The 23,299-nt window shown below is 46.4% G+C and overlaps 1 protein-coding gene and 1 long non-coding RNA gene across 4 annotated transcripts; one reads left to right on the top strand and one right to left on the bottom strand.

Annotated features, from left to right (window-relative positions):
- Positions 1 to 7,141: 7,141 nt before the first annotated feature.
- LOC128570814 (uncharacterized) lies at positions 7,142 to 12,567 on the top strand. The gene is made up of 3 exons (XR_008375642.1): positions 7,142 to 7,535; positions 8,619 to 8,723; positions 12,431 to 12,567. It is a non-coding gene; the product is annotated as an uncharacterized LOC128570814 (long non-coding RNA).
- MYL4 (myosin light chain 4) lies at positions 8,713 to 22,323 on the bottom strand. 3 transcript variants are annotated; one of them, XM_053570328.1, is made up of 7 exons: positions 22,056 to 22,315; positions 18,869 to 18,896; positions 14,095 to 14,244; positions 12,457 to 12,630; positions 11,888 to 11,965; positions 10,952 to 10,995; positions 8,713 to 10,465 (listed from the first exon to the last, which is right to left on the bottom strand). In XM_053570328.1, exons 1-6 carry the CDS (start codon positions 22,182 to 22,184, stop codon positions 10,967 to 10,969), a joined length of 588 nt encoding a protein of 195 aa, XP_053426303.1. In that variant the 5' UTR covers positions 22,185 to 22,315; the 3' UTR covers positions 8,713 to 10,465; positions 10,952 to 10,966. The 3 variants fall into 3 exon arrangements, with proteins under 3 accessions (XP_053426303.1, XP_053426304.1, XP_053426302.1); XM_053570329.1 differs by lacking the exon at positions 8,713 to 10,465 and having other exon boundaries at positions 10,949 to 10,995; positions 22,056 to 22,317; XM_053570327.1 differs by lacking the exons at positions 8,713 to 10,465; positions 10,952 to 10,995; positions 11,888 to 11,965 and having other exon boundaries at positions 11,977 to 12,630; positions 22,056 to 22,323.
- Between the last annotated feature and the right edge of the window lie 976 nt (positions 22,324 to 23,299).

Genomic DNA, 23,299 nt, shown 5'->3' with positions numbered 1-23,299 from the left:
AAACTCTTGGGCTCAAGTGATCCTCCCTCCTTGGCCTCCCAAAGTGCTGCAATTCCAGGCATGAACCATCACACCTGACCCATCTTCAGATTTTTTAACTTCGCTTCCCTACATCTTTATTGGCACACATCTCCCCAGTGTTGCCATGCAGGAAGGAGCTGAAACACAGAGAACTGAGAATTCCCCAAAAAGAGACTTTCCCAACCACCTGGGTCCAGAGGCAGAGGGAGAAACAGTACCACAAAATCAACACACAGATTTTTTGAGAAAAAAAATCTGCTGAGACCTGGAGAGAAAGTCACCATATTAGCCTGAAAGGAGGCAAATAGGTGCTGCCCTAAACCAAATTCTCAAGAGGTTTTATTAAGATTTTAGGGCAAATGTTTCCAGAATAAAGAAGTAATGAGTGAATAGTCTGATGATTCAATCAAGCGGGTGGTCTTCTGATTATGAAAAAGGTCATCAGAGTGGAGGCACTAAATCATAGAAAAATTCTCAACAGTGGAACTAAGTAGGTAACAAAGTTGCCTTAGGGGATGGGAGAGGAATGGTTAAGGTTAGAGCCTGCATGCTAGATTGTCTGGCTCAAGGGTAACTTTTAACCCTCTTCTAACTCTGCTGATATCCTGTCTCCACCAAGCTGCTGAACTTTACTGAGATGTCCCCAAACTAGTTTTCTATCAATGTGGGCCAACATTCTGAGGTGTGCTGAGTAGCGGGGGGCAGGAGGAGGTAGGCTGAATCCTCTAGAACAGTGGTTCTCACCCTTCCTAATGCTTCCTAATGCCACAACCCTTTAATACAGTTCCTCATGTTGTGACCCCCAACGATAAAATTATTTTTGTTGCTACTTCATAACAGTAATTTTGCTACTATATGAATTGTAATGTAAATATCTGATATGCAGGATGTATTTTCATTGTTACAAAGGGTTGACATCCATAGGTTGAGAACTGCTGCTCTAGAATGTTCACCTACATTATAATGTATTTCTTTCTTTCTTTTTTTTTTTTAGAGACAGAGTCTCACTATGTCACCCTTGGTAGAGTGCCATGGCATCACAGCTCACAGCAACCTCCAGCTCTTGGGCTTAGGTGATTGTCTTGCCTCAGCCTCCCGAGTAGCTGGGACGACAGGTGCCCACCACAATTCCCAGCTATTTTGTTGTTGTTATTGTTGCAGTTTGGCTGGGGCCAGGTTTGAACCCACCACCTTCTGTATATGGGGCCGGCACCCTACTGACTGAGCCACAGGTGCCACCCTATAATGTATTTCTTATTCTATAAGATAGGGGGAGAAAAGAATGGAGTTGAGTGGCCTGATCATAGTTCATGGCAGCCTCAAACTCCTGGGCTCAAGTAAACCTCCCACTTCAGCCTCCTACACCCCAGAGTGAATTGATGTTCACCCTCCACTCTTTTCTTCCCTTCTCCTCACCTCATGTCCGCTTCTCCAGTTCTTTTTCTCTATTCTTTTATTTTCTTTACTTTTTTTTACTCAAACCCTAAAAGGCAGGAACTGTGGTTATTATTGGAAAAGAGGAAAGCACCTTGTGCCTCCTGACTAGAATTTCTCTCTCTGGGTTTGAGTTTTTGTATGTCCCCTCTGAGCTTGCCACACCTGTTCCTTGAAGCCCTCCCTGACCACTCTTCCTCCTCTGAGCAATTGGTGCTTTGGTCCCACACCTCTCCCTTGCTACTAGGGCATATGCTGCCTCATGTCATTTCTTCTTTTTTTTTTTTTTGTCTTTTAACATAGTTTATCTCTATGTATATCATTGTTCCTCTAGTAGAATATAAACTCATGGAATGAGAGACTATGGGCAACTTTGTTTTTTATCTACTAACACACCTACTACTCTGCACTCAGTAATTATTTTGTTTTTTGTTTCTGTTTTTTGTTTTTTTGAGACAGAGCCTCAAGCTGTTGCTCTGAGTAGAGTGCTATGTTATCATAGCTCATAGCAGCCTCAAACTCCTGGGCTCAGGGGAGTCTCCTGTCTCTGCCTCCCAAGTAGCTGGGACTACAGGCGCCCGCCATGACACCTGGCTATTTTTTGGTTGCAGCCGTCATTGTTGTTTGGCGGACCTGGGCTGGATTCGAACCCGCCAGCTCAGGTGTATGTGGCTGGTGCCTTAGCCGCTTGAGCCACAGGCGCCAAGCCACTCAGTAATTATTTTGAACGAATGCTTCCCAACACTTACAGTTCTAAATATACCCAACCATGATAAAAATAAAACAAATGGACTAGAGCTGAATATAGGGAGAGGGAGTTAGTTGAGTTCTAAAAAATCAGCATTAGAGAGCTGGAAGGGACATCAAAGATGATCTAATCAGCTCCTCATTTGCAACCTGTGGAACTAAGGCTGAGTTGGGATGTGACTTAGCAGAACCCAGCTAGATGCCAGGTATCTGTGTGTTCACAACAGTGTCCTCTCTATGACCCTTCATTGAAAAACCTTTGCCAGTACAGTGCCTGTAGCTCAGCAGCTAGGGCACCAGTCACATATACTGGAGCTGGAGGATATGAACCCAGCCCAGCCCAGGCCTGCCAAACAACAATAACAACTACAACCAAAAAAATAGCTGGATGTTGTGGTGGACACCTGTAGTCCCAGCTACTTGGTAGCTGAGGCAAGAGAATCACTTAGGCCCAAGAGTTTGAGGTTGCTGTAGCCATGATGCCATGGCAGTCTACCGAGGGCAACAGAATGAGACTCTATCTAAAAAAAAAAAAAGGGCGGGTCCTGTGGCTCAAAGGGTTAGGGCTCAGGCCTCATATGCTGGAGGTGGTGGGTTCAAACCCAGCCCTGGCCAAAAACAAACAAAAAAAGAAGAAGAAAGAAAGAAAAACCTTTGCTGCAGCAGTGCCTGTAGCTCAGTGGGTAGGGCACCAGTGACATACACCAAGACTGGGGGGTAGCTCAGTGGGTAGGGCACCAGTGACATACACCAAGACTGGGGGGTTCAAACCCTGCCGGGCCAGCTAGGACAACAATGGCAACGGCAACAAAAAAAGAAAAAAGAAAAACCTTTGCTTGGGCACTGAAGTTACCCAGCAAGTTAGTTATTTGCTGTGAGTCCTTGAGAGGAAACAAAACCTCTATTTGCCTGAAGGCACAAAGGTGGACTAAGTGACTTCTGTTGTTTCCTTCTAGCCCAGTCTGGACATCAGTTTTCCTCTGAATTCTCAGGAACACGTGTGATCTCAAATGTGGGTGTCCTGTTGGAAGCAGGCTGTTGTGATTGTTCCATCTAGTGGTGGGTGGTGGATATTGCACTACCAGCCATCACCAATCCACAGTCTACCTTATTTTTTTTTTTTTCATGATGTTATTTTATTGGAAAAGGAAATTTGAAACAAATTATGAATGTACTGCATACTGGAACAATGGACCTAAATTAGGACTGCCTAAATGTATACATCATTGTTTCGTGCTCTATGAAATATACAAAATAACTATGAGAAGCCTACCTTCAAGAAGTTAACAGACTCATTAGACAAATAAAATATATTCTTGTGAGACAGACAACTATACAAGAGTAAATATCAGAAATAAAAGCACAGTGAATGGTATAAGACCAGACTGAGGAACTGAGATGCAGGGGAAGGGAAGCTGACTGTGGGCTACCATACCTATTCGTGGCAGGAATCCCAACTCTATTTGCTCTCTAAGGCAAGGCTGCAAGTTTAATAATAGTAATGTCATTTTACTCCTTGTTTGTGTGCTTGGTTTGTTAACAAGCACAGTACCAGGTGCCACATAATAATAAGGATTGTGTATGGACTGAGTTGCTGTCTTCTAGTTGCTTTCACACAAACAGTATTTTCCTATTAGCTTAAGTTCTAGCTCTGCCATGAAGCCCTCCCCGCTCAATGAAATTATAATTCCCACCATAGTCTACCTTAAAAAGCCCTAGTCATCAGGTTTTATAGGATACCAAACACATGACCCACAGTGCTCACTCGGGCCCTCAGGTGATTACACTCTACTAGACGTCTCCAGGGTCTCCTGTAGCTCCAATATCTTCAGTTCCAATCTGGTGACTGTGTTAAGAAGACTAAACAGTGACCATCACTAATGCGTGCCAAGAGTTGTTCAAGGAGGGTGCTTACTTGTGGCAGTGGGAAAATCTCTTGGAAAGGAGTGAGGCTGACTTGGATCTCAAAGGGTGGGAGTAATTAAAATGTGCAGAAAAGAGGACACACCATGAGGAAGGAACGAGATGAAATAGGAGGTGGTGGAGTGAGGAGACGATGGGGTGAGGAGAGAGCAGGCAGCACAGGAGAGCTAACCAAGAGGAAGGAGGTTGGCTGGCTGCAGCAAGTGGTGCCCCTAGGGGATTAGGGGCCTGAGAAACCAGATAGGAAGGTTTGGAAATGACTCAGTAGGTCCTAAGGAGCTTTTTAAGTCCTAATTGGGGAAGAAACTTGATGGAAATGGTGTCTTAGAAATACTACTATGTCACATTACTGCCTTTAACAGAAGGAGAGACTTAGAAGAATCATGAATTGAGTTTATTGTTATTATTCGTCCTATATATTTTTAATTCTTTCTTTTTACTCACCACTATACTAATGAGGATGCTATTTTAAAATCTTAAACAGGGATAATAACCCTCCTACCTCCTAAGCTGCTATGAGAGATAGTATGAGAAGTATGTAGCACAGCACCCAGCACATGGTTGGTGTGCAGTAAGTTGATAATGCTTCTTGTCATCTCTGAAATTGGCCTTAGACATCAGCGTACCCCATGTCATGATTGCCTTAGCTCTAGTGTCTGGCTTGCCCATTTTTTCTCCAGGGGGGGTAGTAAAGGCTGTGGGTTTGATCAGGTGCATGGGCCCCAGGACACACCCAGTGACCTTCAGGCGGGAGGTAGGGAAGGAGCAGAGGGAGAAAAGGTGAGCAGGGGCCTTCTCTGAGTCTCCTCCCTTATCCCCACCTTGGCTCTAAAAGTGGGAACTTTCCATGAAGCTACTCATCCTCTCTGACAACTTCCAGGGCAAATATCTCCCCAGTATCTGTCCACAGGGAGGCAGAGAGCTGGGCCTTTGGGGCACATTCAATCATAATCTTCCTTCTACCCAAGCAGCTACCCTGTGTTCCATCACTTGCCATCAATATGGTGGCAGGCCAAAGCCCTTCTCTTTTATTTTGAGAGTCTCATGATGTCACCCTTAATAGAGTGTCATGGCGTCACAACTCACAGCAACCTCAAACTCTTGGGCTCAACTGATTCTCTTGCCTCAACCTCCCTAGTAGCTGGGACTACAGGCACCTGCCACAATGCCAGGCTATTTTTTTTTTCTTATTTGTTTGTTTAGCAGGCTCAGGCTGGATTTGAACCCACCATGGCTGGTACACGTGGCTGGCACCCTAACCACTGAGCTACAGGCACCAAGCTCAAAGGCCTTCTTGAATCTTCTCCAGAGCTGGGACACTCCTTCCTTCCTCCTCCCACCCCACTCACTCTCACTCAACCTGCCTGAGGTGCTGCCTCTCTGGCCCTCAGTCAGGCCCCCTCAGGGGCGTAGAAGAAATCCCAGCAGACTCAGTCCTATTTCTATAAATTACAGTTGAGCCACCTGGGGTTAGGGACAATAATCCCTGCACAGTTGAAAATCCAAGTATGACTTTTGACTTCCCAAAAACTTAACTCCTGATAGCCTACTATTGACTGGACGCCCTACAGACAACACAGGCAATTAATACACATTTTGTATGTTATGTGTGTTACTATATACTATGTTCTTACAATAAAGTAAGCTACAGAAAAGAAAATGTTATGAAGAAAATCATAAGGTATTGTTCATTAAGTGGAACTGGATCATGGCAAAGGTCTTCACCCTTGTCGTCATTGTGTTGAATAGGCTGAGGAGGAGAAGGAAGAAGCTGCCTTGGTCTTGCTGTCTCAGGGGTGGCAGAAGTTGAAGAGGTGAAAGAGGGGTAGGCAGGTTCAGCGCCCGTAGCTCAGTGTTTAGGGCATTGGCCGCATACACCAAGGCTAGCAGGTTCAAACTGGCCCGGGCCTGCTAAACAACAATGACAACTGCAACAACAACAAAAGTAGCTGGGCATTGTGGTGGACGCCTGTAGTCCCAGCTACTTGGGAGGCAAGAGTTTCAGGTTGCTGTGAGCTGTGATGCCACTGCACTCTACTGAGGGGCATAGTGAAACTGTCTCAAGAAAAAAAGAAAGAAAGAAAGAGGGGTAGGCAGGAGAGGCAAGTACACTTGCTGTAAATTTCAGTCAAAAAACAAAGTGGACCCGCACAACTCAAACCCGTGTTGTTCAAAGGTCAACTACTCGTGGGTCTGGATCTGGGTTTGAGATAGTGCAAGTCAGTCTAGCCGTAGGAAATCTAATAAAGTTTCCTTTTACCCACACCTCCCACCAGGTGGGGCATGTGGTAGGCCTCACTGCTGGGCCAGGAACGGAGGGAGTTGAGAGGGGGGAGGGAATGGGTGAGAGGACAGGAGTTTCCACTGTCTTCAGATGAGCAAGCCCAACACCACAAACACCACGAATGAGTCATGCTGCTTCCAGAGGAGGTTCACTGAGCAGGACATTCTTCCTGAACTCTTCCCTCAGTGGAAGTGAGGGCTGAGCTAGAACAGCCATCTTAGACCATGAACGGGGTCACACACTGATGCCACAGCTAAAAGGAGCCTGGGTCATAAAGGATGTGGAGTGCAATAGCCCTGCCAGCCCTGGCCTGCTATGGAGGAAAAAATGTACTGCTGTTTCTTTTAAACCACTGTGGGCGTCTTTGGTCTTCATAGCTCACAATTGTAATAAGAACCAACACTGTATTCAATCTATGTTGGCTGATGTTGCCGCATGATTATAACTAATGTTTGTCTTCCCACTAGACTATAAGCTTCATGGGGACAGCGGTCCTCACGACTCCTGCTATGTGGTTCAGTATATCCCCAAGGGCCAAGCCAGTGCCCTGCGTGGAGCAGGTACTCAGTAAATATTGAATTAGTGACTAATGACCTCTGGTCATGCCCTTCTCCCCGGGCCTAAACGCCAACCCTGGGGCACTTTTCCTTTAAGGTCTCACTTAAAGCTTATCTCCCGAGGAACATCTTCCTTGTTACACCTCACTTCCTTCAGGTTCTTCCCCATGTAGATCCCTTGGAGCTTAAACTGAATGTTACATAGAGGGAGTTATTCTTACGCTGTTCAGGGTCACTCTCTCCTTAGTCCATGCATACTTAATGTTCTTGCTTAACTGGACTGTGGACTGTATGCAACCTTGGCAAGGAAAATTCACTTTCAGTTTTGTAACCACTGGGAGTCTTAGCTCCAACTCTTCATAAATGCATCCAGTGGATAAGAAATGCTTGTTGAAGAAAGAGAGGGAGGGAAGAAGACCTGACAAGGTGCCAACGCTAAGGAGAAATTTTGGCATTTCAAGCTGTGGAATGTGATAAAAGGAAAGGAGCCATAAGCAAGGCCAAGAGGAAGGGGACAAACAAGAGCGAAGTGTCCCAGGAGCCAAGCTTGGAAGGACTTTCAAAGGCAGGTCAGTGTGTCAAAAAATGAAAAAATGAGGAATTCAGGGAACCGAGGCTCAACTCCACCAGCTATGACCTTGAGTCAGGCACTTCACCTCCAAAGATCTGTTTCCTTATTTTCATAGTCAGAAGGTCTGAGGAAATCAGTGATCTGGTTCTGCTCCAAGGAGCTGGAATCCAGCTCCTCATCTCCTCACCCTCTCAGCCAGAGAAGCTCTGCTCCCTTCAGCTTCATGCTTCTAATTCCCTGGAAAATTTAGTTTCAACAAAAGGCTATGGGCTACAACAGTGTCTCTCAACCTTTTTTTTTTTAATCTCATGGTACACTTGAACCTATAGTTAAACTTCTCTGGCACACTTAAATTATGTTGATTTTTAGAAAGTGAAAAAAAGAATATTCTTACTGTGCTTTGAAATTCTTTCTCTTCTTTTCTTTCTTTCTTTCTTTTTTTTTTTTTTGACATAGAATCTCACTATGTCGCCCCAGTAGAGTATGGGGACATCACAGCTCACAGCACCTCACCTCAAACTCTTGGGCTTAAGTGATTCTCTTGCCTGAGCCTCCCAAGTAGCTGGGACTACAGGTGCCCATCACAACACCCAGCTATTTTTTGGTTGTAGTTGTCATTGTTGTTTGGCAGGCTCGGGTGGGTTCAAACCCACCAGCTCTGGTGTATGTGGTTGGCACCCTAGCCACTGAGCTACAGGCGGTGAGCCAGAAATTGAGTCTTAAAACCAGAGATATTTATATTAAGAAGAGATCTTAAGAAGAAGAAGATCTTTATATTAAGCTTAAGCCCAAGAGTTTGAGATTGCTATGAGCTGTGACACCACAGCACTCTACTGAGGGCGACATAGTGAGACTGTCTAAAAAAAAAAAAAGAAAAAGAAAAGACTCAATTCCCATAGCCAGACCCCTCTTCAAAGAAGAAAGGGTGTGTGCACAGGCCGTGGTCTTGTCACCCCAGCCAGGTTGTAAATTCTGAGAAGGGCAAATTTGGGCTGGTAGTTTTCAGCTTCCCATGATAGGCAGGTAGCTTTGACTGCATTCCCTGATCTTCCACGAAGTTCTGTGGTGGATTCCCTGACAGGGCAGTTGAAGGCCATGGGCAGTATCTTATGCCACCTTAGGAAGTTCTCAGGGAATTTGGGACCTCCTTTCTGGGGTGACTGGGCCCTGAGCTCCAACGTACGAGGTAAGTATTTCTACTCATACGTGTGTGTCTTTAACCTCAGCACATGTAGTTTCTCTTCTTCCCAAAAGCTGGTTTTCTTGTCTCTCTCCTTTGCCCGCTTGCCCCTTCCCACTCTTCGGCCCTCGCAGCTCCAGGTCTGTGATCTCTGGCCAGGACCTTTCCAAGGTCCTAAGCTGGGGTCCTGGGCTTGGGGTCGCTGAGACATCCAGAACACGCAGGGCTGAATCAGGGACAGGGGCCTTTCTGCTCAGTGCAAGAGGCACCAAAGGGCCCACGTGGAGAAGCAAGGGCCAAAACCAAAGTGAGCTGTCCACACAATGGGATGTTACTCAGCCTTACGGAAGGATGGAAATTCTGACAACATGGATGAGGCTTGAGGACATTATGTTGAGTGAAATAAGCTAGGCACAAAAGGACGAACACTGTCCAGTTTTACTTATCTGGAGTGGTCAAAGTCATAGAAACAGAAAGAAGAATGCTGATCCCCAGGACCTGGGGGAGAGGGAATGGGGAGTTGATGTCTCAGTTTCAGAAGATAAAAAAGCTCTGGAGGCCAGGCATGATGGCTCACGCCTGTAATCCCAGCACTCTGGGAGGCTGAGGTGTGTGGATCGCCTGAGCTCCACGGCTGGAGACCAGCCTGAGCTAAGCAAGACTCCATCTCTACAAAATAGAAAAACTAGACAGACATTGTAGTGGGTGCCTGTAGACCCAGCCATTTGAGAGGCTGAGGCAAGAGGATCACTTGAGCCCAAGAGTTTGAGATTGCTGTGAGCTACAATGCCATAGCACTCTACCTAGGGTGACAGAGTGAGACTCTGTCTCAAAAAAAACAAAAAAACAGAAACAAATCTTTGGAGATCGGTTACACAACATGAACATATTTAACACTAACAAATAGTATGCCCATAATGGCTAAAATGGTAAATTTTCTTGTATGTGTATTTCACCACAATTTTTTAATTTAATTTTTTTTTTTTTTTTTTTGAGACAGTCTCAAGCTGTCACCCTGGGTAGAGTGCTATGGCGTCATAGCTCACAGCAACCTCCAACTCCGGCTCAAGAGATCCTCTTCCCTCAGCTTTTCTATTTTTAGTAGAGACAGGGGGGTCTCGATTTTGCTCAAGCTGGTCTCAAACTCATGATTTCAAGCAATCCACCCACCTTGGCCTCCCAGAATGCTAGGATTACAGGCAGGAGCCACCTCGCCTGGCCACCACAATTTTTTTTTTTAAGCAGCAGTAACAAGGACCATTTCAGGAGCCCCCAGCCCAGCCCTGGCACCCTACTTCTTACTTGTCCCTGGGAGGTGCAAGAACGTCTTGGGTGCACCAGGAAGACAGTGAAACTCCTAACCACAACTCCTCAGACTGCTGACCCTTCCCCTGCAGAGCTCTCACTCCGGGGTCTGACCCCAGTATTTCTAGATCCACAGTCCTTTGCCTTGTCTCCCACCTCCCAGACACTACTCATTGCTTTGAGTATAAATGAAGCCTAAGGAGACGTTAACACACACTCACACACACAAAAACCAACTCAATTCGTTAGTTTTAAACAGACAACCCAGAGACTGGTGAGAACCAGGGGTCTTGGCCCAACCTTGCTAGAGCGTTTATTCACAGAGAGAAAGCAGCTGGGGAGGTCCCAGGGGTGTGGCATGATAGTCCAACTTCATCTTAGTGGGGTCATTCTGGGCCTTTTGCTCACTCATCCTGGTATGGTCAAGGCCAAGGACCAAGCACCTGAAAGAAAGCACTACATAGAAAAGGCATTTCACCCTCTCTCAAACCCCATTTCACTATCTGGACAGCTCCATGCCCAGGGGATGCTGGAAGAACCCAGGAACTAAAGTGAGGTGGAGCAGGGTTAAGAGCACAGGCCAGAGACCCTCCCTTCCCCTGGGATCCAGCTCTCGCGCCCCTGGGATCCTGCATAGGAGGCCCCAGGTTTCAGGGCACAATCTCACTTGGGAGAGGTAGGAGGATGTGACTAACAAGTCAGGACACAATGAAAGGACAGGGGAGGGGCGGGAGGCAGGCAGAAGGGAAGAGGGCAGGAGACAGGAGAAGCAGGAACAGGGGAGATGGTGGTCGCTGGGCTGCTCTCACCTCCTGATCCTAAGGAGTTTGGGGGCGGGGGGGGCAGCAGAAGACCTGTAGGGCATGTGTTGTTGTTCCTAAGCCCCTGGGTGACCCAGGAAGGGACCAGGAGGGACAGACTGCACTCACCTGGAAGAATCAGCTTCACCCAGACATGATGTGCTTGACAAAGGCTAGGAAAGAAGGTGAAAATCAGTCTTTCTGAGCTCTTCATTTCCCTCTTGGCCCCTTAAACCCTTCCCTACACTGCCTGACTTCCAAACCCCTGCTCCCCTTTCTCCAAACTAGAATTTATTCTCTTATTTGGTCGTTGGTGGGAGAAGGTGGAAGAAGGCCAGAGTAGCTGAAGCGGCTAAGGCACCAGCCACAAATCCAGCCTGGGCCCGCCAAACAACAATGACAACTACAACCAAAAAATAGCCGGGGGTGGTGCCTGTGGCTCAACACAGTAGGGCACCGGCCCCATATGCTGGAGGTGGTGGGTTCAAACCCAGCCCCAGCCAAAAACTGCAAAAAAAAAATAGCCAGGTGTTGTGGCGGGCGCCTGTAATGCCAGCTACTTGGGAGTCTGAGGCAAGAGAATCGCTTAGGCCCAAGAGTTTGAGGTTGCTGTGAGCTGTGACGCCTCGGCACTCTACCCACAGCAACAGCTTGAGACTCTGTCTCAAAAAAATAAAAATAAAAAAAAGAAGGGCAGAGTGAGAAGTTCTGCTCTAGGCCACCCTGTGCTGATACTCAACATAGAAGAAATGAGCTGTACTATCCCTCCAAATCCCTACCACCTTGAGAAAGGTCCCAGGATCACTCTTGCTGCTCAGATGAGAAAACTGAGGCTCAGAAAAAGGTAAGTGACATGATCAAGGCTACACAGCCAGTATACTGCAGAGCTAGCTCCAAAATCCATGCTTCTTCCATTATAGCGGGATGGAAAAGAACAACATCCACTGGGGAGTCCACAAAGCCCATCTCGTGCATCCACCTCTCTAGCTCCTGGACCCACCCAGCCCAAGCTGTGCCCACCCTCCCATCCCTGGGTACCCTGAGAAGCAAAGTATGACCCGATACCTTCATAGTTGATGCAGCCATTGGCATCTTCTTGCCCTGCTAACAGTTGTTCCACTTCAGCCTCAGTCAGCTTCTCTCCTACAGGGGTGAGGGGTGGGAGGCAAAGATGGCAAAGGACGGACAGGCCAAACCCAAGTCCTCCCTTAAGTCTGAAAGTCCAGACTTAAGGGAAGTGGTTCATACCAAGCCCAGCCAAAGGCTTTGGAAGGTAGGACCAAAGGTCTTAAGGCCCTGCCTAATCCCTGAAATTAGGCCCTGCCTGGTCTCCCTTATGGCTGCCAGAGCCCCAGTGTCTGAGGCAAAGACAAGGACAGAAGCCCCAGGTCCCACCTCTCGAGCTCAGTACTAACATCTGCTCTGTCAACCTGCTCTCCTATCCTCTCCTAAACCCCGGCACCTGCTCAGCAAACCCAGTGGGGAAGGTTGTTCCTGCAGATCCCGGAGAGATAGGGCCTGGACTGGGACACGATCCTCAGGATGCAGGGGCACACATCCCACATTTGCCACCTTGGCACCTCCCGCCCCTCTGTTCCTCTCATGTAGGCTTCGTCTCTGTCCAGCTGGCATACCCAGGGTGGCAAGGACATGCCGAAGCTCAGCGCCCATGACCGTGCCATTGCTCTCCTTGTCGAAGACACGCAGCCCCTCCACAAAGTCCTCGTAGGTGCCCTGCTCCTTGTTGCGGGAAATGTGCTGCAGGATGGGCAAGAACGTCTCAAAGTCCAGCATCTTGACATTCATCTCTTCAGTGGGCAGGAGAAGAAATAGAAGGCAGAGGGTAAGGAGGGAGACTCACCCGCTCAGGCAGCACCCGGGGCTTGGGCTGCAGCTGCTTCTGGGTGGGGTACCCAGTCAGTGCTCCTGGGGGGCAGAGTGGCCCTCTAGAGCAAGGTAGGAGACTTGGAGCATGGGAGACTTGGGCATAGAGGCTCTCTCTTCTCAGTAAAAGAACAGGGTATAAGGAAAGAGGAACCATGACTCCCCCATGACTCTGAGCACTATGTGGCCTGCTGGGTGGAAGAGCTGAGAGTGGCAGTAGCAAACAGGCTCTGAGAGGGCCCATGTGACCATGTAAGGTCACAGAAGTAAACCAACAGGATTGAAGAAAGAAAGTCTTGCATAACTCTTCGTGGGGTCTCACCACTAGATCACACTGCCTGGAGCTACTCTGAATCAACAGTTTTTATAGATTTGCAATTCTCTTGTAAATAGCATACTTTTCTCACATTATAGTCTGTTAAAAACTTTAATGTAATGGATGTAAACCATTTTTAAACGCCACAATTTTTGGCATTTCTTTCTTTCATAACCACTTAGGAACCTCCCAGAATGGAAGGGGCTGTGATTATCTTCTAACTCTCTTAAGAAACCCTGCTGACATGGGCAAGTTTGAGCCTGTGGCCCTTTCCTGCCTGAATCCTTCACCCTAGACTTGTATCTTCAGCAAGAAAAGGAAAAGGGGCCAGAACCAAGGGCGGGGGAGGAACCAATATGGGGCCCAAAAAGCCCCTAGAGACAGCCCACTTTTCCTAGGAGGCTCCTGCCCAGGTTTGCCTCCCCCACGCCCAGGGCCTACACCTCTGAGGAGAAGGCTGTGCGTGTTTTAGGGCTATGCATGTTAACTTTACTGGGGCACTGGGACAGGTGATATTTGCTACACACTCACTCACCAAAACCTACTGGAATGCAAATGAGTGAAAGAGGCATCTTTATGGAGCTAGATCTCCAATCTGCTCTAATTTATATTAAACAACTAATTTGCTAACTTTACTGTTCTAATCATTATCAGAAACATATTATTTGTGATACAACTCACACTGGCCAGAGGATATCTCAGCGCTGTGACAGACACCTTAGCTGAGAGCCACAGGGTAGGGAGTGGGGACTATTGGCTATGACTGTGTCCCCAGCACCCCAGGGAGGACACTAAAGCAATAGAACATCACTCCTGCCCCCTCCAGGAGCTCCCAGCCTCGTGAGTGAAAAAAGAACACGCCCAGGCTACATTCTTCAAGGGCCATCTATGTGTAGAGGCTTCTGGATAAATCCTTGCAATATGACTGGGATAACCTGGATAAAGGGAGGTTGGTCCTAAAGGGCTAAAGAAAGACAAGAGGAATTGTGCCTGACAGGAGACAAATCCAAATAAGGAGCACATGCGCTGCGGGGCAGACGCCGGGAGAGGTCAGCCATTCGGCCGTGCTGACCTTCCGGTTTGGGTTTTCCCAGGACGCGCAGCACCTCAGCGTTGGTGGGGTTCTGGCCCAGGGCCCGCAGCACATCCCCACACTGCCCATAGGTGATCTTCATCTCTCCAGTTGGGGTCCGGTCAAACAATGAAAAGGCCTCTTTGAACTCTGAAAGAAGAAGATCTAGTCACAACCCCCCCGGGCCCAAATGATGAAGGCTGTGGTTGGAGGCTAATCAGCCTTTCCCCAGCCTGAAGAGCAAGGCAATCATCCCAGGCCCGCCCTGGAACCTGCCTCCATCATATCCTCTGACAACTAAAGAGGGAACCTGGTGCCTCCAGACCCCTTCCAGTTGTCACATAATTTGGATGTCTCCCCGCCTCCGTCCCTCCCACCCACTCATCCTTCCCTGGTGTAAGTGAGGCTCCTGACAGTTGAAAATGGCTGAGATGTGAAAACAGCACTGGCCAGGGAGTAAGGATTCAGGGGTCCTCATCTTGGCTCTGCCTCGGAGCTCAGAATAAGCCAGGCTGGGTCTCAGTTTCCTAAAGCACAGAAAGGGCATAACTGCTCCACCCACTCTCCTTGTTAGACTCTCCGTGAGAGTCAAAGGAGGTGGCAGTGTGTGGAGACACTTTGCAAAGAGATAAGACCCATTGGAAAGTCGGCTATTATCAGTATTGCCTGTTTCAGGCTGAAAAGGGACTCCCAGGCTAGAATAGGGGACACTGTAGTAACAGTCACAGCACACCCTCTCTGCCACTGACCCATACAGGCTTTGGGCAAACTAGTAACCTCTGTTTCTTAGCTCATTTTCTCAGCTCTTATGGGGATACAATGACCACATGAGTGGGTTGCTGGTGGGACCACAAAGCTCGCCAAGCAGTGTCCAGCACGTGGTATAGGAATCAACAAATGGTGGTTATTATCATTTCTTAGTTCTGGATCCAGCTCAGAACCATAGGACTGGTAAGGAAAGGCAGTTATCCCAGGGGCAAGGCTGAATTAAGAAGGCATGCTCAGTGGCTCATGCCTGTAGTTGGAGACCAGCCTGAGTAAGAGTGATATCCCATCTCTACTAAAAATAAAAAACTAGCCAGGTCTTGTGGCACACACCTATAGTTCCAGCTACTTGGGAGGCTGAGGCAAGAGGATTATTCAAGCCCAAGTGTTTGAAGTTGCTATAAGCTACGATGCCATGGCACACTGCCCAGGGTGACAAGGTGACACTTTGTCTCAAAAAAAAAAAAGGAAGGCACTCCTGATTCCTTTTCTAAGAACCTTAATTCTTCATTGATTTGGATTCAAATAATTCATTAGTAGAAATAATTTGGCCTGAGAGTGGCATTGAGGTTACTTTAAATTATCCACAAGGAAGTGTTTTACTAAGCAGATTAACAGTATAAGCCAAAAAAAGAACTTGTGAACTTCTCAGGAGAAAAGCTGGTTTTAATACTCTCTAAGTACTTATTTTCTGAAAGGCTACATGTGGATTATTACATCCACATGTCAAATCATTCCACATATCAAAGAAGATTCCCCCAAACCCTTACTTGCAATTCTTCATTAAGCTTTTTATGGATTGAAAAAACAGAAAACTATGTCTTTCACATTACTGAATAATTGAGTTCAAATTCCACTTCCATTGCTTACTTGACCTGAGGTAAGTAAATGTTTAAGCTCTATAAACCCCTTCTCTTCTATTAATAGCACCTATCTCATAGGGTCCTTAAATTAAATTATATTCAAATTAATACAATAAGTTATGTAAATACAATAATGCGAGTAAAAAATCTTAACACAATGTCCAGCCCATAATAAATGTTCAAACAATCCTATTAGTATTATCTTATTGCACTTAATCCCAATTTTATTCCTTAACTGTATGATCTTGGCCATGTTGTTTAACCTTACAAGGGCCCAAGGAGGCTCTGTAAAAAACAAATAACACCTACCTCACAACCTTGCTGTAAAGATTTAATTTATTTTAACCTTTAAAGCAGTGATTTTCAACCAGCGTGTGCCACAGCTCACTGGTATGCTGCAAGAGGATCTTAAGTGTGCCATGAAAATTTTTAAAGATCATTAATTAAATTATTTTCTAAAAAAGTTCACAGCACAGTAAGTATATTCTCTTTTTTTTCCTTTTGTTTTTTCGTTTAACTCTTTTTTTTGATCGACATAATTTAAGCATGCCATGGAAGTTTAACTATAGGTTCAAGTATGCTGTGAGATTAAAAAGGTTGGAAAACACCACTTTAAAGCAATTAGCAGGCTGTTATTGTTCAATAAATATGTATTTGTTTGTTACTTAAATATGAATTCGGACTTTTGATCCTCTCCGGGAATCTTCTCATAAAAGAAGATATATTGGGTGGTGCCTGTGGCTCAAGGAGTAGGGCGCCGGTCCCATATGCTGGAGGTGGAGGGTTCAAACCCAGCCCCGGCCAAAAAAAAAAAAAAAAGAAGATATATTGATTGGGACAGTGGCTCATGCCTGTAATACCAGCACTCTGAGAGACTGAGGCAGGTGGATTGCTTGAGCTCAAGAGGTCAAGACCAGCCTGAACAAGAGCGAGTGAGACTGTATCTCACTAAAAATAGCCAGGTGTTGTGGGAGGAGCCTATAGTCCCAGCTACTTGGGAAGATGAGGCTAGAGGATCACTTGAGCCCAAGAGTTTGAAGTTGCTATAAACTATGACGCCATGGCACTCTACTGAGGACAACAAAGTAAGACAACTTTTTCTGAAAAAAAAAGCACCGTGGTTACAGAGCCAGCCACATACACTGAGGCTGGCAGGTTCGAAACTGGCCCAGGCCTGCTAAAGCAATAATGAGAACTGCAATAAAAAAAAATAGCCGAGCATTGTGGTGGGCACCTGTAGTCCCAGCTACCTGGAAGGCTGAGCAAGAGGATCACCTGAGTCCAAGAGATTAAGGTTGCTGTGAGCTGTGACGCCACATTACTCTACTCAGTGCAACAGAGTAAGACTCTGTCTCAAAAAACAAAAAAGAAAAGAAAAGAAAAAGAAACATGTCTTCAAGGTCAGAGGGACAAAGGATCAGAATGAGTTAGCCCCTAACCCTGAAGATGTTTAGGAGAGAAGAGGCAACCAGTTGTTTAGGTGACTTTGACCATGATTCTCATTAGGGAAATGAAAAATTCTGATCATTAGTTGATTTTCCAGTCCTCGCTGGTGCCCTTGTGTTTGTATATCCACATTAAGTATATATTTAACTAGAACGCATTAAAATTAAGAATTTCACAGCTCCCCAAAAAATGCTGACTGAAAGTATCAACAGAGTTATATCAAAAACAGATTCAATTCACTCGTTTCAAAATTGCATGTGCCAGCTCTCATGCCCTATTTGTGGGTAAACTGGTGTCACTTGTTTGGAGGGCAATTTGGCAATAATCATTACAAAAAGTACATATCCTTTGACCCGCTGCTAGGAAGGTCAGCTGGGGAAAGCTTGCTAATACCCTCCAAGTGGAAACAACCTGAAGGTCTATCAGTGTGGCCCTGATGAAATAAAAAAGGTGCATCCATGTGTGAGATTTTCTATATGTAATTATTTAAAAGAATGAAGTAGAACTGTTTGTGTTAATTATGAAAATATATCCAAATATTATGTGTTATTAGATAATATATTTTATATTATTAAATCCAATTATATATTTCATAAAAGACATAGGACAGTATGTATCACTTGGTTCAATTTGTGTAAACTTTATACATACATGCATACTTGTATGTTACTATATTTTTCTCAAAGCATGCATAAACACCTGTTAACTATAGTTGTCTTTGGGAAAAGAATCAACATGAAAAAAATACCTTTATTTTTATCCTTTACTTTTAAGTAGTATGTGTTTTATTTTTTGTGCATGTATTAGTTTACAGGATATGCTTTAAATGACAGTTAGATCAAGTGAACTTTCAAGGTCCCTTCCAACTGTGATTTTATGTCCTGGAGGCATTTGGTGGAGGAAGCAGCAGGATAAGCTGCACTGACAGTGAGCCTTGCTTTCCAGCTGGGGACACTTAGTTATCACATGACATAACATTTCATTCCCCAAACACCAGACTCCTACGGAAAAGAGGCTAAGGAGTGACAATCAGATTGGAGGCTGGGAGATCTCAAGTCTTTTCTCAAAGCTGCATTTAATAATATTTTCTATAAAATTGAGAAAATATAAATCGTCTCTACAAAGATGGAAAAGAGTTGTTGATGGGGATCACAAGTGGACAAGGGCACCCCCAAGTCACCATGGGCCCTGCCACCATTAGTGAGTAAGCATCTTGGGAGATTTCCTGATGAGGAGAGGAGAAGCTGGTAACCTGAGGTGGGTTTTCCAATAACTAGAACATAAATGAAGGCTTCCAAAGGTCTTGGATAGATTTGGGGGGGTGAAGAAAAAAGGAACTAACATTTGTGGAGCATCTGTTTCATTCCAAACAGCCTAGCAGAATACTTGAGAACACAGGTCTGGAATCAGACTGCCAGAGTTGGAATCTTCTACCACTGACTGCTGTGTGAGACTCAACAAGCCACCCAACCTCTCTGGACCTCACCTGTAAAACGGAAGTGGTACTAACTGCTGCCTCATAGAGTTGTTACGAGAATTGAACAAGTTAGGATGGTACCTAACACGTGCTAGATGCTCAGTATAGGCTTGCTATGATGATGATGATAACAGTTACCATTACCAAGAGGACAACTACTTCTCTTCCTTCTCCATCTCCAGGAAAGTACAAAGAGTGGAGAGGCAGGATTGTTCAAACTCACCTTCGATCTGGTCAGCACTGAAGTCTATCTGTGGGGAGGGAAACAGAAGAGTGAAGGTTGAGATTACCGAAGGCTCCCACAGGAAGCAGAAGTAGCTTCCACTGCAGTCTGGTCACCTCTACCAGGCCACGGATGAGGAGGGAAGACCCAGGCTATGTGTAAAACACCACTCTCCTGATAAATGACCACAACAGACAGGCTATAAAATACAGTTGGGCCTCTGTATCCATGGGTTCCTCATCCCTAAATTCAATCAACTGCAAATAAAAAATATTAGGGAATAAAATCAACTATAAAAAATAATACAAATAATAAAACAACAAAGCATAATTATTTTCATAGCATTTACATTGTATTAGGTATTATAAGTCATCAAAAATGACTTAAAGTAGCCTAGACATGGTGGCTCATGCCTATAATCCTCGTACCTTGGGAGGCTAAGGAGGGAGGATCACTTGAGTTCAAGACCAGCCTGGGCAATAGCAAGACCTCACCTCTAAAAAATAAAAATCAGAAAAAGGTGTCATGGTGTGCCCTATAGTCCTGGCCACTCAGAGAGTCTGAAGCAGGTGAGCTATGATGATGCCATGGTATTCTAGCCTGGACAACAAAGAGGAACTCTGCCTTAAAATTTAATTAATTAAGTAAGTATATGGGAGGATGTATATAGGTTATATGCAAATACTAAGCCACTTTATGTTAAGGATTTGAGCATCTCTAGATTGTGGTATCCACAAGGTGAGAAGCGCTCTGAGACCAATCTCCCTCAGATGCTGAGGGATGGCTCTAATGTAACCTCAAAGCTCTCTCAACCCTCCTGAGGAGCTGGGACTATAGGTGTGCACCACTGTGCCCAGCTAATTCTTTAATTTTTTGTAGAGACTGGGTCTTGTTATATTGCTCAGGCTGGTCTTGAACTCTTTGCCTCAAGTAATCCTCCCACCTCAGCCTCTCAAAGTGCTAGGATGATAGGCATGAGCTACCATGCCTGGCCTGACTTCACTTCCATTAATGAGGACCCCTGGAGGTGGCTGCATGAGCTGGTGGGGGCTGAGGACTGGGAGTTGGTTAAGTCGCGACCCACAGGCACTGTATTAAAGGGCCACGGTATTAGGAAGGTTGAGAACCACTGCTGTAAGGAAAATGTACAGTTTGCCTAACTTTAAGCCCCAGAAGAAAATATGTAATAGAAACTAGTATAAAAACATAAAATCTTATATCTTAAATCCAGCTGATTAAAAAAAACCCCATAATATCTGAATATATGGTCATAACCACATATATTGGGCTTAAGTTTACCTTTGCTCTATCTTTGAGCAAAGAATCTTCTACGCAAAGGAACTGGGTAAGTACAATAATAGGGAAAATGGCTCCTGTAAAAGGCACTTACTTCTTTTTATACTCTGAAGCAATTTCAACAATCCCCAGGATCAAAAGATGCAGACATGGAAAAGAAGAGTGAGAAACTGGGAGAGGTGTGTGCATGGAGGAAAGTGATAGGCCCAGGGAAGGCTAGCCTTCTCATGCCACTAGTCTGCTGCTGCCCAGATGCCAAGAACCCAGCATGGCAACATGCTCATAGGTGTGGTGGTTTAACAGAACAAATCAGAAATAAAGGTGAGGAAGGATCCTGAGAGGCAAGATGGTCAGCTTTTCTTGCTCAGTCCATAGAGGAAGTAATATATGATACTTTCAAGGACTTTCACTAGCCTTGGTTTCCCCAGACTGAGCCATAAGCAAGCCCAAGAATGGAGAAGTAGCCACCATCTTTTGGCCAAGCAATTCTGTCCAACTGCTTCCCCCTGTGGGGATGATCTGGCTTAACTCCAGAGGCCCTGGTGAAGAACTGAGAAGGCCAGGGAGGATCATACAGTCAGAGCCCTGGGTTTTAGTTTCTCTGCCTACTTGTCACAGAAACTGGTCCTGTGTTCTTATTTTGACCTGATTCTCACAAGTCCCATCCCTACCCTAAGGCTGAGATCCCCAGGGGCTCCCCACTCCCAATCTGTTGTTGTTGTTATTATTATTATTATTTTTTTTTTTTTTTTGAGACAGAGTCTCACTTTGTTACCCTCGGTAGAGTGCTGTAGTGTCATAGCTCACAGCAACCTCAAACTCTTGGGCTCAAGAGATTCATTAGCTTCAGCCTCCCAAGTAGCTGGGACTATAGGCACCCGCGACAACACCCAAGTATTTTTTTAGAGATGGGGTCTCACTCTGTTCAGGCTGGTCTTTAACTCATGAGCTTAAGCAATCCACCTGCCTCAGCCTCCCAAACTGTTATTAATAGCTCTTCATACCAGTAGCCACTTGACCTTATCCATTCTGGTGCCAAGCTTAAAACTGCTCCTCTCCAGAGGCCTTGGACCCTCCCACCCCACCCCTCTCAGCCCACCCTCTCTCAGTTCCATTCCTTTAGCAGCTGGCCAGATAGCTGAGAGGTCTAAAATGACTGAGTCAGCAGGCAGGGCCTGCACCAGCCCCAGGGAGAGGAATGTTCCAGTGTGAGAGGAGTAGGATGGAGGAGAGGAACCAGGCCCAGCTCCCTTACCAGGTCAGAGACTGGGTCTCAGCCTGGGACCCTCCTATCCTGGGTCTCAGCTACTCCCAGGCTGCAGCCATAGAAGGAGGGACCCATCTGGGTAGGGAGAGAAGAAGAGGGGGACCCAGGCTCCTCTTATCTTAACTGCAGCCTCCCTTCCCACCCTCTCTCACCCAGCATAAGGGTGTGTAAGTGAAGCCTTTCCAGGCCCCAGTGCACTAGGAGCACACTCCTTGACATTTTACATCACTTTCTCCAAGTCACACTGGCAACTGTCGTTATGTATCTGTTCTCCATAAAGTTGTCATACTACCTGGGTGGGAAAGGTCAGTCTCCTTTACTTTGCTATGATGGTCCTCATAGTGCCTTAAAAAGGTTGGTTATACCTCCTGCCATTCCCAACTCTGCTGGGCAAATCCAGGGTTGTGCAGCAGAGCTTGTTCTCAAGGGAAAAGGCCTATGACCCGAGAGGCCCTTCATCAGCCCTAATGCCCATTCCATTGCCCCATGGGACTGTGATCTGGGGCCTGGATGCCCAAGTCTTCATCCCAGGCCAGCCTACATGAAGTAGATCTCTAAGCACAAGGGCAAATAGGATCCTGAATGTCATCCTCACTCCCATCCTAGCATCTGAGCCTCACTCACCTTCACACTCTTGGGGTCAAAGGCAGGTTCCTTGGGGGCCTCGGGAGCTGGGGCCGGGGCTGGTGCAGGGGCTGGCACTGCGGCTGGCTTGGCTGCCTCCTTCTTAGGCTCAGGCTTCTTGGGAGGCATGTTGTCTTGTTGGGATCTCCGCTGGAGGAGTGATCTAATAAGAAACCAAGAGGCACTGTGCCTGGGAGATGAGATAGGAGACTGGGTGGCTCCTTCCCCTTTTATCCTGGGCAGGAGCCCCCACAGAGGGGCTGGGTGAAAGCAAGAGCAACAGTTGCTGCTGACTATAAAAGGAAGAAACACCAGGAGGGCACAGCTGACAACTGTGTATTGTCACCAGGTTTGGGGCTACCAGCCCTCCCCCCCGCACCCTACACCTCACTCCTCAGGGCCTCCACCTCTAGGACAGGCTGACCACTTTCTGCCAAGTGTGGAAACCTAGAGGGGCCAGGAAAACAGACCCTCTCAAAAATGCCAGAGCAGCCAGAGAGATGAGCTGACGAGCAGTTGATAACCTTCACACAAAGCCCAGGGGAGGGTGAGGCTTTTTTTAGCCCCTCCTGAGCAGAGGCAGCCCACTGCACATTCCTTTTAAGCCAAGATCCTTTAAGCTGAGAGCTACTCTGGGCCCTCAACTCTGCCCAGAGGCTCAACTCCCCTGGCATGGAGCCCTGAGGCAGCAGCTGGTCCAGCCAACCCACAATGTCCCACACTCTCCCAGTCTAGAAATGAAACCTTCCATTTTCCAGAGCTGGCATCCCAGGAACTCTACAGACCTCAAATCCCAGATGGATCCTACCCCTCCACACACATACATACACACACACAGACAAATACACGTACTTCATTCATTCATTCAGCAAGTATGGAACATTTAACACACATGCAGGGAACGTGGGTGAGAAATAGAGAGGTGCCACAAAAAGCTGAGGAGATTGGAGATCAGGAAACTTGGGGTCTTGTTTTACTCTACTTCTAACTCATTCTGTGCAGTGCATGAGTGTGTGTGTGTGATGCTTACTGTGTACCAGGCACTGTTAAGTGCTATTTACATACGCTCTGGTTAAAGCTTTACAAAAACCTCAGGGCATGGTGGCTCATGCCTGTAATCCTACCACTCTGGAGGTCAAGGTGGGTGGATCACCTGAGCCCAGGAGTTTGAGACCAGCCTGAGCAAGAGCCAGACCCTGAGACCCCATCTCTACTAAAAATAGGAAAACCAGCCGGGCATCGTA

Source organism: Nycticebus coucang, chromosome 18 (genome assembly GCF_027406575.1).
Source record: "Nycticebus coucang isolate mNycCou1 chromosome 18, mNycCou1.pri, whole genome shotgun sequence".
NCBI classification, from domain to species: Eukaryota; Metazoa; Chordata; class Mammalia; order Primates; family Lorisidae; genus Nycticebus; species Nycticebus coucang.
Note: the sequence above shows the minus strand (reverse complement) of the source record. Positions and strands in the feature narration are given on the sequence as shown.